This window comes from Phocoena phocoena, chromosome 14 (genome assembly GCF_963924675.1).
Source record: "Phocoena phocoena chromosome 14, mPhoPho1.1, whole genome shotgun sequence".
NCBI classification, from domain to species: Eukaryota; Metazoa; Chordata; class Mammalia; order Artiodactyla; family Phocoenidae; genus Phocoena; species Phocoena phocoena.
In genome coordinates, this window is record NC_089232.1 from 10,161,852 (window position 1) to 10,174,642 (window position 12,791).

At 41.7% G+C, this 12,791-nt stretch overlaps 1 protein-coding gene across 4 annotated transcripts in view; it reads right to left on the reverse strand.

Moving 5' to 3' along the window:
* The window catches only part of BUB1 (BUB1 mitotic checkpoint serine/threonine kinase), a 41,778-nt gene extending 30,060 nt beyond the window's left edge, over positions 1-11,718 (reverse strand). For 2 of the 4 annotated variants that reach the window (XM_065890754.1, XM_065890751.1), the window contains exons 1-9: positions 11,626-11,651; positions 8,465-8,524; positions 8,242-8,380; positions 7,222-7,418; positions 4,746-4,789; positions 3,959-4,059; positions 2,416-2,468; positions 2,139-2,323; positions 545-696 (exon numbers count right to left, since the gene is read on the reverse strand). In XM_065890754.1, the coding sequence (XP_065746826.1) occupies positions 545-696; positions 2,139-2,323; positions 2,416-2,468; positions 3,959-4,059; positions 4,746-4,789; positions 7,222-7,418; positions 8,242-8,380; positions 8,465-8,524; positions 11,626-11,651 (957 nt within the window). Of the gene's footprint in view, positions 1-544; positions 697-2,138; positions 2,324-2,415; positions 2,469-3,958; positions 4,060-4,745; positions 4,790-7,221; positions 7,419-8,241; positions 8,381-8,464; positions 8,525-11,625 lie in introns of all 4 variants that reach the window. The other 2 variants (XM_065890752.1, XM_065890753.1) reach the window with 2 other exon arrangements.
* Between the last annotated feature and the right edge of the window lie 1,073 nt (positions 11,719-12,791).

Genomic DNA, 12,791 nt, shown 5'->3' on the forward strand with positions numbered 1-12,791 from the left:
GTGGCCACAGTAAGTCTGTAGAAAAAACAGGTCCTGAGACCCATTCTTGCAGGTGCGCGCTGGCTTCTCAACACAAACTAAAGAAATCATTATATTTGAATTTTCATTAAATAATAGTCATTGTACACCCCCCCAAAATCAGAAAAAGGATTATATACGCTAATAATTAAGTATATAAGTATGTGCCTACACACACACACACACACACACGCACACACACACGCACGCGCGCGCACAGACACACACACACACACTACACGTTCTGTCCTGTAACTTCCTTTCTCATTCTACATTTTGAAGATCTTTCCGGGTTGGTGCTGAGAAGCCCAGCGTTATTCTGATTCTTGGCTCTTTAAGTGTGACCTCTTCGTCACTGGAAGTGTGTTGGATTGCCTTTTCCCCCATTGTTGGGGGGAAAATAATTCAGAAAGCTAGTAACTAAATTAACATCAGAATTAACTCTAAAAATAGAGCACACAGAGGACAAATAGAAACAGAAATCCCTGTACTGGGCGTGGGAAGCATCAGCAAGGAGCACACACACCTCAGACCTCCCCTGGGAAGAGGGCAGGTTCTCATGTGATGTCTCCACCACTTGGTGCAACTTCTTATGAAGCTCATCCATTTTCTGTTTTAATAGTTGTTCTTCAAAAGCATTTGCTTCTTTCCTTTTCATATAATTCCTGTCTTCATTAACTTTAGGAAAGAGAAAATATGGTTTGCATGTGAAATTTAAATTCAGGTCATCAGAGGAATCCATGCAAAATCAGTAAAAGGTTATTTTTAAGACAGCAAAGTTTTTACTAGTCTTTTCCATGTGTATTAGATTATGAGAACTGAAATATGTATTACTTTTCAGTCATAATTTTTACCTTTCTGTAGCACAGTTATTTTTAAGTTCAGGGCATGTAAGTTATAAAAATTTACATGATGAGCAACAAAAATACTTGGTAATAGCACGGTATGATACTAAGCACCACTTGTAGAACCATCACAACTGTGCAAATCAATTGAAAATGGAACAGTTTTTAAAAGATTTAAACCTCTAGGTCCTTTCTAAGAAGGAATAAGAGTAAAGTGCACCGAATGGTCAGTGTCTCAAGTACACTGCTCTTGGTCCCATTTCCAGTAACTGGTTAACATAACCACATCACGTACAAATCTAACCGTCCAGCTCAGACTTTAGCATCTGTGCAAGGCACAAAAGAGTCCTCCACGAGCGTCGACTGTCCTCTCAGTTGTCAACCAAAAGAGAAATAATGAATGAACAAAAAGTGGCCTACAGAGTGGGCACAGCACAAATACTTAGATGGGGTAAAAGCCCTGAGTAGGACAGAGGTTCATTTTCCTCTGAGGTCCACATTGTTACAGCAAAGCCAAGTGCCAACACTGGTGTTAACATTCAGTTCTCCCTGGGGAGCAAAGCTTGATCCACTGTACAGCACAGCCATGAATAACATGGCACTTTCATCAGAGGACTCCTGAATGTCTTATTTACAGTAGTTGCAGATCTTGAAAAATCTCAACTCCAGTTCCTAACCTAATCCTTTCACAGTCCAAATAACAGACCCAGAGGTTTAGAATAGCTAGATAAAGAAGTTCAAATCCGTACAGATATTATTTGAAAGGTTAAAAATATCTACTTCGGGGCTTCCCTGGTGGCGCAGTGGTTGAGAGTCCGCCTGCCGATGCAGGGGACACGGGTTCGTGCCCAGGTCCGGGAGGATCCCACATGCCGCGGAGCAGCTGGGCCCGTGAGCCATGGCCGCTGAGCCTGCGCATCCGGAGCCTGTGCTCCGCAACGGGATAGGCCACAACGGTGAGAGGCCCGCATACCGCAAAAAAAAAAAAAAAAATCTACTTCACTAAAAGCTAAGGCAACACTGGTGTGGATATCTATCTCCTTTATTGCTGTTTCAACCCTGAGTTTTGCTGTCAAAAGACACCAATTTAGCCTTTGGACAAATGTGGTTGCTACACTAGTATTAAAGATTTTTAGGCTCCTGACAGAATGACCTAGAGACATTTTTCTTGCAGATTCTTTCAGTATAGTCAATTATCTGCTAAAATGTAATTACTCAGAGATGAGAATTATATTAAGTGACCTAAGATAGCTCAGACTGTAAGACTGCAAGTACCCCATTGTTCATGCTTTCTCCGTTGATTGTATTTCTGGGCTCTCAGCTCTTCAAAGGAAAACTCTGACTCTCCACGAATAAGCTTCTCCTTGCAATACATGACAACCTGCTGCACATCAGCTTTGGCTGCCACAGGTGGGTGTGCAGAATATCCTGATTTAGAAATCATGATCACCCTTTGTTCCCTAAAATGGGGAAAATACATTATTTACAACAGTGTACTGAAGCAGCTCTTGAAGGAAACTAAGTAATAGATGAATGCACTGATTGTACTTGCATATTCGACTCTTTATCACAAGCTGAAGATGTTACTCCAGAAAGTTCTGAACCCTAGAAAGACAGAAAAGAAACACAAGCACTCACTTATCTGGAAAGAATCTATCATCCCAATTACTTCACAAAACAATATGAAAACACTTGAGGGGGGGGGTCTCTGAATCATCGAGTAGATTTGTATATGTTCTTTCAAGTTACAATTAATATCTGAAGCCTAGGTTTGCATTATTACTTTTATGATAACTTTTGCAACTAGAGTCCGATAAGAAAGTGATTTTAAAATATCTGCTTGGTAGTCGAGAAGGGCACTTACTTCCCTTTGATACATAGTCCAGGAGCTGAGCTACATCACCTACGTGTAATGAGTTTAACATTCCAAATAGCTACATTAAAAAAAAAAAATCATTAAAATTTTCTTCTGGTACTATTCTATGTTGAGGAGTCTCCAATGCTAGCATTCATTCACTAGACAAGTATTTACTGAACATCTCATACGTGACATGTCCTGAGCTAGGTCCTGGGAAGTGACTGTAAGCAAGACCCAACTCTGCTGCCTAGAAACTTACAGTCGGGACAACAGGAAGCAATGAGACTGGCAAACGTGAGTAGGATGTAAATTGGGATCATCTGAGTATCTGTCGAAGTTGGAAATTCATATTCTACATCAGGAATGTGCTACATTAATAAAACCTGCACATGTGTACTATGAACAGAGGCATTTCCATGGGATTTAGCTTAAAGGAGGTCCTTAGCAAACTTTGAAAGAGCAACAGTACTATGAAGAGGAAAGATGCTGGGAAGCAAGGAAAGAGCGTTTTCACATGCTAATAAGCCATCAGGGCAGAAGAGCCACCTCGCCCCACTGCAATGGCAGGGAAAGGTGAAGTTATTTATTGGTTGGTGGCAGAAATGGACAGACATCATCTGATGGCGTCTGTTGTTTCACTGAAATAGTATTTTTGCCAGTTCCTGAGGAAGGGGTTGGAGGTAGTCAGGTCCCAAGTTTGAGGAGAGTAAAAAGAAGTGTAAAATCATTATAATTTGGCATTAGAGAGTAAAATGGGAAACATAAGTGATATGTAAAACATAAAAAGTGAACTGGGAAATTGGAAGCATAATTGCTGGGGAGTAGTAAAGCCCTGGCTGAGGTTATAGTTCGAAGCCAGGAGTGTTTTAGGTGGACTCAGGTGCCTCCACGTGGGTGTGACCCACGGTAGGGAATCCTGGGCCTATGCAAGGGAGCCCCGCAGAAAAAAGGAGGAGAGGCTGCTGGGAGGAGGCGAAGACAGGAGGTCGTGGAGCCCAGTTTCCTAGGTCAGACAATGCAGGAAGTTATGATCAGTGAGTTATTTTACATTTAATATTTGAGGTGAGCCGTGGTGGATGATGACAGGCCCGGAAATGTGCCACAGGCACAGGTGGCTGACATGGAGGTTAGAGTCTTGGGAGACAAGGTCAAAGAAATGAGATGCCCAAGGAAGGCAGCTGGATGACCGTTCCGTACCCTTCCCAGTTCCCACACGAACTACAATCATTATTATTACCTGATTCTTAGAAATGCAGGCTGAGTTATATCCTGGATTGGATTTTAATGTTACCAGTTGGTTTAAAATCTGAGCATTATTCAGAGGTTCTGAGGTTCTTGCTATGAGGGGAAAAAGATGAAAAAGAAATAAGGGTAAAACCATATTAAATAAAATTATTACAAATACATTCCCTTGATCTTTCAATAAGTAGCATTAAAAAATAAACTCATTTACACTGTCTCAGAAAATGCAACTAAAATACTTTATAAATAAGAGAAATATGGTAGAGATAGCTTTCTAATCAATTCAAAATGCCCAAGAAAGTCCCTGAGAGACATGTAAACTCTAGTTATTTTAAACAATAGGATAGTCAATGCTTAATGCTAGAACGTAATCTATTATTTCTAAAAAAAAAAAACAAACTACATTTCTTTAAAAGTTGCATTAAACACATTTGATTCAATTCAGGACAGATTCACTTCAGAGTAGGTATTGTCCTCTATGTGGGGCAATTTTTATTTTTATTTTTTAAAAATCCTAAAAATACAATGAAATCACCAAGCTTTGTGTGTGTGTGTGTGTGTGTGTGTGTGTGTTGGAGGGGGGTTTCTTTTAAAGTGCTATGACAGAGCCCCTGCTCTGCTATTTATCAGGCATTATTATTATCATAGCACCACCCCTGTTATCTAAGATAATACAATCAAGAAATAGTGGATGGATTTGTTTTTTAAGGAAAACAAAAAAAAGGTAGTGAAAATCAGACTAAATTACCAACGTCTTGGACATTTTAGAAAGCATTATTTACCTTGAGTTGGCAAATGGGTTTCGGTGAGGCGTGTCTGAAACAACCTAAAAGACAACAATAAAGGCATCAGTATAGATTATAAATTACAGTTCAATATATATTATATTAAAGTGAAAACTAGGGACTTCCCTGGTGGTACAGTGGTTAAGAATCTGCCTACCAATGCAGGGGACATGGGTTCGAGCCCTGGTCCGGGAAGATCCCACATGCCATGGAGCAACTAAGCCCGTGCGCCACAACTACTGAGCCCACGTGCCACAACTACGAAGCTCGTGCGCCTAGAGCCTGTGCTCCACAACAAGAGAAGCCACCGCAACGAAGAGTAGCCCCTGCTCGCCGCAACTAGAGAAAGCCTGCGCACAGCAATGAAGACCCAAAGCAGCCGAAAAAAAATAATTAATTAAAAAAAAAAAGTGAAAACTAAACATGATAGACAGCTTACTATAAGCTAGTAAAGACTGAGGTTAAGAGAGAATGTAAAGCTCAATTTTAGAGTTGCTTCAAAATTAAAAAAAAAAATTCTGGGATTGTCTTCATACCCAATACACTTAATATTAGAAAAATTCCTCTTTTTGCCTTGTTTATATTAGTATTTCTTAAATTCATATAACAAACATACCCTCCTTCTGAGGGTATCAAGTATGTACATGTTACAACATGGGGTGTTTGAACTCTCTATTTTAGGCATTCTCTACATCTGGAACATATGAAAAGTATAATGGTTTGAAGAAAGATGTTAAAGTACAAAACTATTTTAAAAAGCAGATATATTACTGTTCATGCTGTGAGGACTTCTTAAACATGTCATTTCATGCATCTTTGCATGTTAATCAACCTATCAAGTAATATGCAACCTCCAAGCTCGACATTTTTGGGTGATATGAGGAGGGGTGTATAGTATGAAGAGACTGAGAGATGTACAACCAAATGCAGACAAATGCTAATGTTGTTTGACTCAATCAAACAAACCAATGGTTTAAAAAAAAGGCAAAAAACAAAAACATTTTACATAATGAAGAATACCTGAAAATTAGATGATATTAAGGAATTACTATTCATTTTGTTAGGTATGAAAATGATGTAAGGTTCTGTAAGAAATCACCTTTTTGAGATGTTTATGGAAGTGTTTAGGGTAAAAAATTTTGCTGTTTTGGATCTGCTTTAAATCCTTCAGCACAGGGACTTCTCTGGTGGCGCAGTGGTTAGCAGGTGATGCAGGTTCGAGCCCTGGTCCGGGAAGATTCCACATGCCACGGAGCAACTAAGCCCATGCGCCACAACTACTGAGCCTGCGCTCTAGAGCCTGCGTGCCTAGAGCCTGTGTTCCGCAACAAGAGAAGCTACCGCAATGAGAAGCCTGCACACCGCAACAAATAGAAAGCTGGCGTGCAGCAACAAAGACCCAACGCAGCAAAAAGTATATAAATAAATAAATTAATTAAAAAAAATCCTTCCGCACAGTGTGATCAAATATTAGTAATAATTAAAAGCAAGTGATACGTAAATGCAGGTTCATTATATTAACTTTTCTTTTTTTAACGCATACTTGAAAATTCTCATGATAAAGTTTAAAAAGAGCATGCGCACTGGAGCAAAGTTGAAAACAATGAGTGTATTAAGAGCCAGCAAGGGGTGCAGAGAGACAAGCTGTCTCTATGCTGCTAGACAGAGACAGCAGAAACCTGTACCACCTTTTGAGAAGGGAATTTGGTTACATGTACCACAAGCCTGAACACTCTTCATACACCCTTTGACTCCACAGTTTCAATTCTGAGAATCTATCAGAAGGAACTAGATAATAATAGGAAATACATTAGGAAATACTTTTATGATGAAGAAAAAAGACCTTGACACAGGGCTGCATATGTACATAAAAAACACCTGCAATCCTATTACAAGTGGAGAAAAAAATGCGAATTAAAATTGATGGGTTTCCTCTGCTTCTTTAGTTTTCTGTATTAGGGTATATATAAATAACACCCTAAATGAGGTATATTTAATCACTGAAAAAGTCAAAAACTGTGAAAAACAAAGTTATTCATTAAACTATTCATTATGTTGTTATTTATAAAAATCAAAATGTTGGAAACAACTTTAATGTTCCATTGGAGAACAATTAAATTATGACATAGCTCTGCGACAGACTTCACAACCACTTTATAAGTAGTATAAAAGTGCATAATTTCTTAAGAGCAGTATAAAGCTCAGTACATACAATCAGACATACAGTACGGTCTACTGTAAAAATACACAGACACTAAGGCACACACATAGGCATCGGAAAAGATATTGGAAGGAAGTGCACAAAAATGTTAACAGTAATATTTCTGGGCAGCTTTTCTACTATTCTATACATCCACATTTTCCCCAATGAGAAGGATTTCCCTGTACAAACAGATAACAATAAAAATCTTTTAAGAGCAAACATTGCATTTCAAGGTAGGAGACACTGCGTGGAGTTTTATTTTCAAACTACCTGTACTGTTGCTGCAGCAGCTCTCTAGGTTCGGCCTCGTTCTGAATTCCTCTCCGAAAAACGGCACTGGCGTGCTGCCGCTCCCCCTGGCCTTCCAGATGCCCAGCCCAGGCTACGTATAGAGGAGCTGACAGGGTCCCAATCCCATGGTTGTACAGAAACTCAAAAAACTGAGGAAGGTCACTGTTGTACTCAGCCTGCAGAAATCCAAAGCAGACAGACATGAGAACGAAGGCACTGCCAGTCTCAGTGTGGCCGAGTCCAGCCAGCCCTCACCGTTCGTCTTCCTGGAGGCTTCAGGATGTACTGTGCAGGGGAAGGCTTGTGTGGTCCTCTGATGGCAAGCCTCAAAGTTAAGCTCGTTCCTTTCCTTGACATTCAATGTCCCCAGATAACCCACATTATTTCACAAGACAGCAGGTTCTGTAACGTAGCATATAAAGTTATACTTGCTCAAGCTCCACAGGCTTCCTCTAATCCTCATATTTTGAAACTTAGTGAACAAATCCCTGTTTACTTTATCTATTCCATTCATGATTTTATTACTAGAAATCACGCCCCCAAGCCTTTATTTCAAGATTGAAGAGACCCAGCCTAACCTGAGGCGGCCTTCTCCTTTTAGTACTAAATTTCATTTCTGAGAGTTAATATTTTCTTAATTATTCACAATGAATTTAATTTACTCCCAGGAACCCACTGGGAGTTCCTGCTTATCTCCCCTTCCCCAAGCATGCTTCTCATCCAATGAACCTTCTTTTAATCTAATGGTTTCTACCTCGTGTTGTCACATTTCAGACTTGATACACGGAGAAGAAGGATTTTAAAATTAAATCACTGATTCCACAGTACAGAAGCCAAAAGGTTGTAAAATACATGTCTCTGGCCATACAACTTAAAAAAAATTTATGAAACATAAGGTATCAGAATAAAAGACAGTCTAAAATGATCTTCAAATCTGGGGTAAAAAACAAAAGGACAACACGACTAGAGATGTGATTATACATCTGAAAGTATACTTACAAATTTTAAACAATAATTGATGAACCTTGGGTCATTGTGGTATCTCTTCTTATCTAAAAATTCCTTCATTAGATGCTCTAATAAAGTTGTCAAATATTCTTTATTCTCAGGAAAATTCTCTTCTACCCATCGCATGTAACTAGAAAAAATACGGATAACATTAATTTTTCAGGGCAGCACATATAGTTTGTTTACAGAAAAAATAAATAAACGAAATGCTAACCTTTCCCATTCACCAAGTGGGTCATCGCCCTTGTAGCTCTGCATATGGGCTTCAAACATTCTAGAGCAGAGAAAAACATGTAAATGGGATTATTAGGAATACCTCCTAAAAGATATATTTTATATTTATCACTTATACACCTTAAAATAGAAATCTTAAATATCAATTCAAATGCTATAATAAAAACGAAAACAGCATTCCCTCAGAAGTCAGAACACTCAGAAGCAGTCAGTGTTTCTTCAGAAGAAAGTAAGATGCAAGGCCCCTGAGGTAGCCTTATAAAGAAGCAGCTAAAAGAAGGTCCCCAGGTCTATCCCCAGGAGTCTCCTTCTCCTCTCACTGATTCCCGATGTCACTACCACCACCATGAGGGGCAGCACCCAGAAGTTTGCTGCCCCTCCTCCTAATGTTGGGACCCAGGCATGGCACTGCCTCAGACCCCTCCCCTTGCTGCTCAGGAGCTTGGCTGGAAGACATGAAGAGGGCTTGGGAAGGGTGTGCGACAGCCCAGGGTCCCACCGATCAGGGCTTCCAGATCCAGTTTGCTTTCTGGGCCTCAGTGGAACACAACGTCCCTGAGGAAGAACACACAATGGCAATGCTCAGAAGTCAGTGGCTATGGCTCCCTGAGAACTCTGCTTGGCCCGATCTCCGTGTACCCAACCACAGCTTAAAAAAAACACAACCAAGCACAGCAAAGTTCTCCAGGGGCCCCCAGGTGCTAGTGCGGTAAACAAACAAACCAAAACTGTAAAGTATTGTCAGGTGACGTGAAGCACATAGGAAAAAACCCTCAAAAGATGGGAGAAGGGGTAAGAATGTGACGGGACTTACTGTTTTTAGGTAGAGTGGTCAGGGAAAGAAAGCCTGCCTCTCTGAGGGGGTGACACTTGATCGGTGCCAGGGATCCAAGCAGCTATGTAAGTACGCGGAGCTAGGAGAAGGGTGGGGATGACAAGATCTAATTTGCATTTTAAAATGTGCATCTGTCTCTCCAAGTGAAGAAGCGGGTGGGGGATGAGAACAGAAGCCAGAAACCAGTTAGGAAGCTACTGCAGAGCCCCAGTGACAGGGTGGACCATGGTGGGAACAGTGTGGAATTTGGGTGTTTTGGAGAAAGAAACAATGAGACTTGCTGATGGGATTGCACACTGGGTAAGGGACAGTCAAGCTAAGGAACACTCCTAGGTTTCTATCAGAGACGCTACATGACATTTGTTACATGACTTTTTTCGGGGGTAGGGAAAAAAGGGTTGAAAGTAAAACTTTCTTCTAGCTCTTGTACCTCAAGATACAGATGAAATCAATGTTTCTTATGACTCAAAATCCATAAGCCACAAAAGAAAAGCTAGATGAAGTCAACTATATATAAATTAAAAGCTTCTATATGTCAAATAAAACAAAACACGAAGCAGAGTCAAAAGAGAAATGATAAACTGGGATAACCAAACAGAGCTTCTAGAAGTTGGGGGGAAAAACCAAACCCAACCCAATTTAAGAAATGAACAAAAGGTATTCCACAGAAAAATACTCAACCTCTCTCATAAGAGAAATTCACCTCATTGAGATACAACTTCTCACCCACCAGATTGCAACAATGTGACAGGTGTAGAGGAGAAGCAAAGGAAACAGGCACTCTTACAATTTGCTTGCAGGTGGGAGTGTACACAGTCCCTGCCACCACAATTGGTAATAAGATCTACCAAAATTCCACATGGATTTACTTTTGATCTAGCAAACCCACTTCTGGGAATCTAGAGGACAGATATATGCAAAATGTCACGTGTACAAGATTTTTCACTGCGGCACTATTTGTAATAGCAAAATATTGTCCACAACCCAAGTCTCCATCCACGGGGGACTTTTTAGATCAATTGTGGTACATGAAATATCATGTAGTTGTAAAAAAAGAAGGAGAAAAGAATCTCTGGATTGATAGAGTGAAATCTCCAAGGATAGTGTTAACCAAAAAAAGCAGTGTGTACACTCTGTTACATTTTATGTGCAATAAAGGCAGGAATTGTACACACGTGTACATATATGAATATAGATATGTTCATATGTTATTATAATATAAATATTTATATTTGCAAAATAAATATAAAAATAAACTAGAAACATGGTTACATATGAGGGAGTGGGAGAGGAGTCAAGTATAGAGCGCAGTGAACAGTTTTCTAAATCTTTTTTTAACCATGTAAATGTAGTACTTATTTTTAAAAGCTAAAAAGTCAAAATCAGGTCGGAAATACCTGATTTCTTTTTTAAAATGGGGGAAAACGAGCCTCTAATATCGAAATCCTTTGCAGGCTGGGCTAAAGAAAAAGTCCTAAGGCAAACAAATTTTTGTTTTGACAGCACTTAACCACCTGAGTCTTCGGATCCCCAGAGAGTTAAGATTACCTTGGTGCTGATAAAACTAACCAGTTTTACTTCCTGTCGCATATGGTTTAAGTGTTTTAAATACTTTTGAAACAGTCTGGATAAATCACCTAAGTCATACAAATAAAAAGCAAAGGCGTAGGAGTTTTAAAAATTGTTAGCAGGTTGACATAAATGATGATAAACATAAGGGAACATTTTTCCCCTTAAAGTGAGCGTTATTCAAAGACTTTTAAAAACTGACTGTGGGATTAGGGGTTAAAGCAATTTTAAGTTCTCTCTCTTTCGCAGGATTTTAAAATGAGTGGCTTTGAAAGTTTCTCATGAAACCTAAAGGTAAGTTTTAGTTTTTTGTTGGGTTAGACGTTTTACTTCCACAGCGGCAATCTGCCCAGAGCGGATTCCTTACAAAGAATCAAGGAGCGCTGAGGGCCTCAGGAACCGTCCAAATCCCCCCAAACTGCCACTCCGGCCGCAGCTCGGCCTCAGGGCCCGGGTCTCGGCAGAGAGTCCCGGCTGCACGGTGCGCGGTCCTTTCCACGCCTCCCTAGTGGCCCACAGCCCAGCTGGGATGGAGTAGGGGTGGGTGGCGTGACGGTGGGAGGGGACAAACTCCGGAGCCAAGGAAAGGGGTTGGGAAGGGCAAAGGGAGGCAGGTCTGGGATGGCGGGCCGGGGACCTGCAGACCACTAGGCCCGAACCCAGATACCCAAGCCCCCTGGCTGCCGGCAGCTGGGGATCACGCCCCCGCCCCTCCCCACCCACAGACCCACACTTACTGAAAAACATTTTCCGGGTTATCCATGGCTAGAGGACGCGAGCCAGCAGCAGCCCCACCTGCGCCGCCAGCGAGGAGCCGCCGCCGATTCGAATCTCCCGCGCAGCCGCAGTCACCACGCCGAGCGTTTGCAAGGCGCCTGACCATTGGCCTCAGCTGCAGATCGGCTGGCCAATCGCCGGGGCCGTTGCCAGGAGACCAAGCCCCGCCTCCATCCCGCGCGCCGGCCTCTCCTTTCACTTCCCGCAGCCATGTTGAACCGAAAGCTCGCGGGGTCTTGAGCGGGGGTTGGGATTCCGGGCACGGCGTGGTGAGGGCGCCCTAGGTTGGCTCAGGAGTAGGGAATGGGTTTTTTTTCCTTAGCTGTCCAAGCTGCAACTGGCTTACATGGTTTCACGGTTAAAGCATCATCCCAGGGAAGGTATCGTAGGAGAAAAAAAACTAACTTGAGGTTCCTGAGGTGGAAAAAATTGTGCCTCGGCCCTTGGGTCCGGAGAGTCGTGCCTCTTCCATCCTTTACTTAAATAACTAAACCAGAATCGTTATGTCTGGTTTATGGAAAAAAGAAAGTTAATCCCGTTTGTAGAGCCGAGACTTGTTTGAGGTCGCAGAGTCCTGGGGGAAATGCCTGTTTCTGGCTTAAGAGGTAGGCAGGTGGGGTGAAAACGGAACCCCGCCGAGTGGCACACTTCCCGGTTTCCCGCAGTTTTCTGTTCCGCGTCCTTGCTGTAAGGAAAGAACCTAGATGCTGAAACCCGTGAAATTTTGGTTCCAGACCCTAAAATGCTGTGGCAGAGAGCTAGGGAGTGAGTCATCAAAAGCCCAGGGAAGAGCCTAAGTGGGTTTTAGCTTAGTGCCTATAGCGTGAGGGCACGTCGGTAGGCACTTCAGGGTTAGTTATGTAAATTATATTGATACATGGCAAATGAAAGCGATGGGTTGGTACCCTTGGAGACCTCCAGACTTGATTTAACTGATCTGAAAGGCTGTGTGGACAGAGTAAATGAGGGCTCAAGGGACTGGGAGTTGTTCCTGCATCCAACTGGTAATTAAAGAACGGAAGTTTGGATAGCGTATAGAATGGCGGCCGGAAAGTTTTCATCATCTTCCACGGAACTAGAAGCTCTGGAGACCGAGGACTTACGGATTCGAAAACCAAAAATGAAG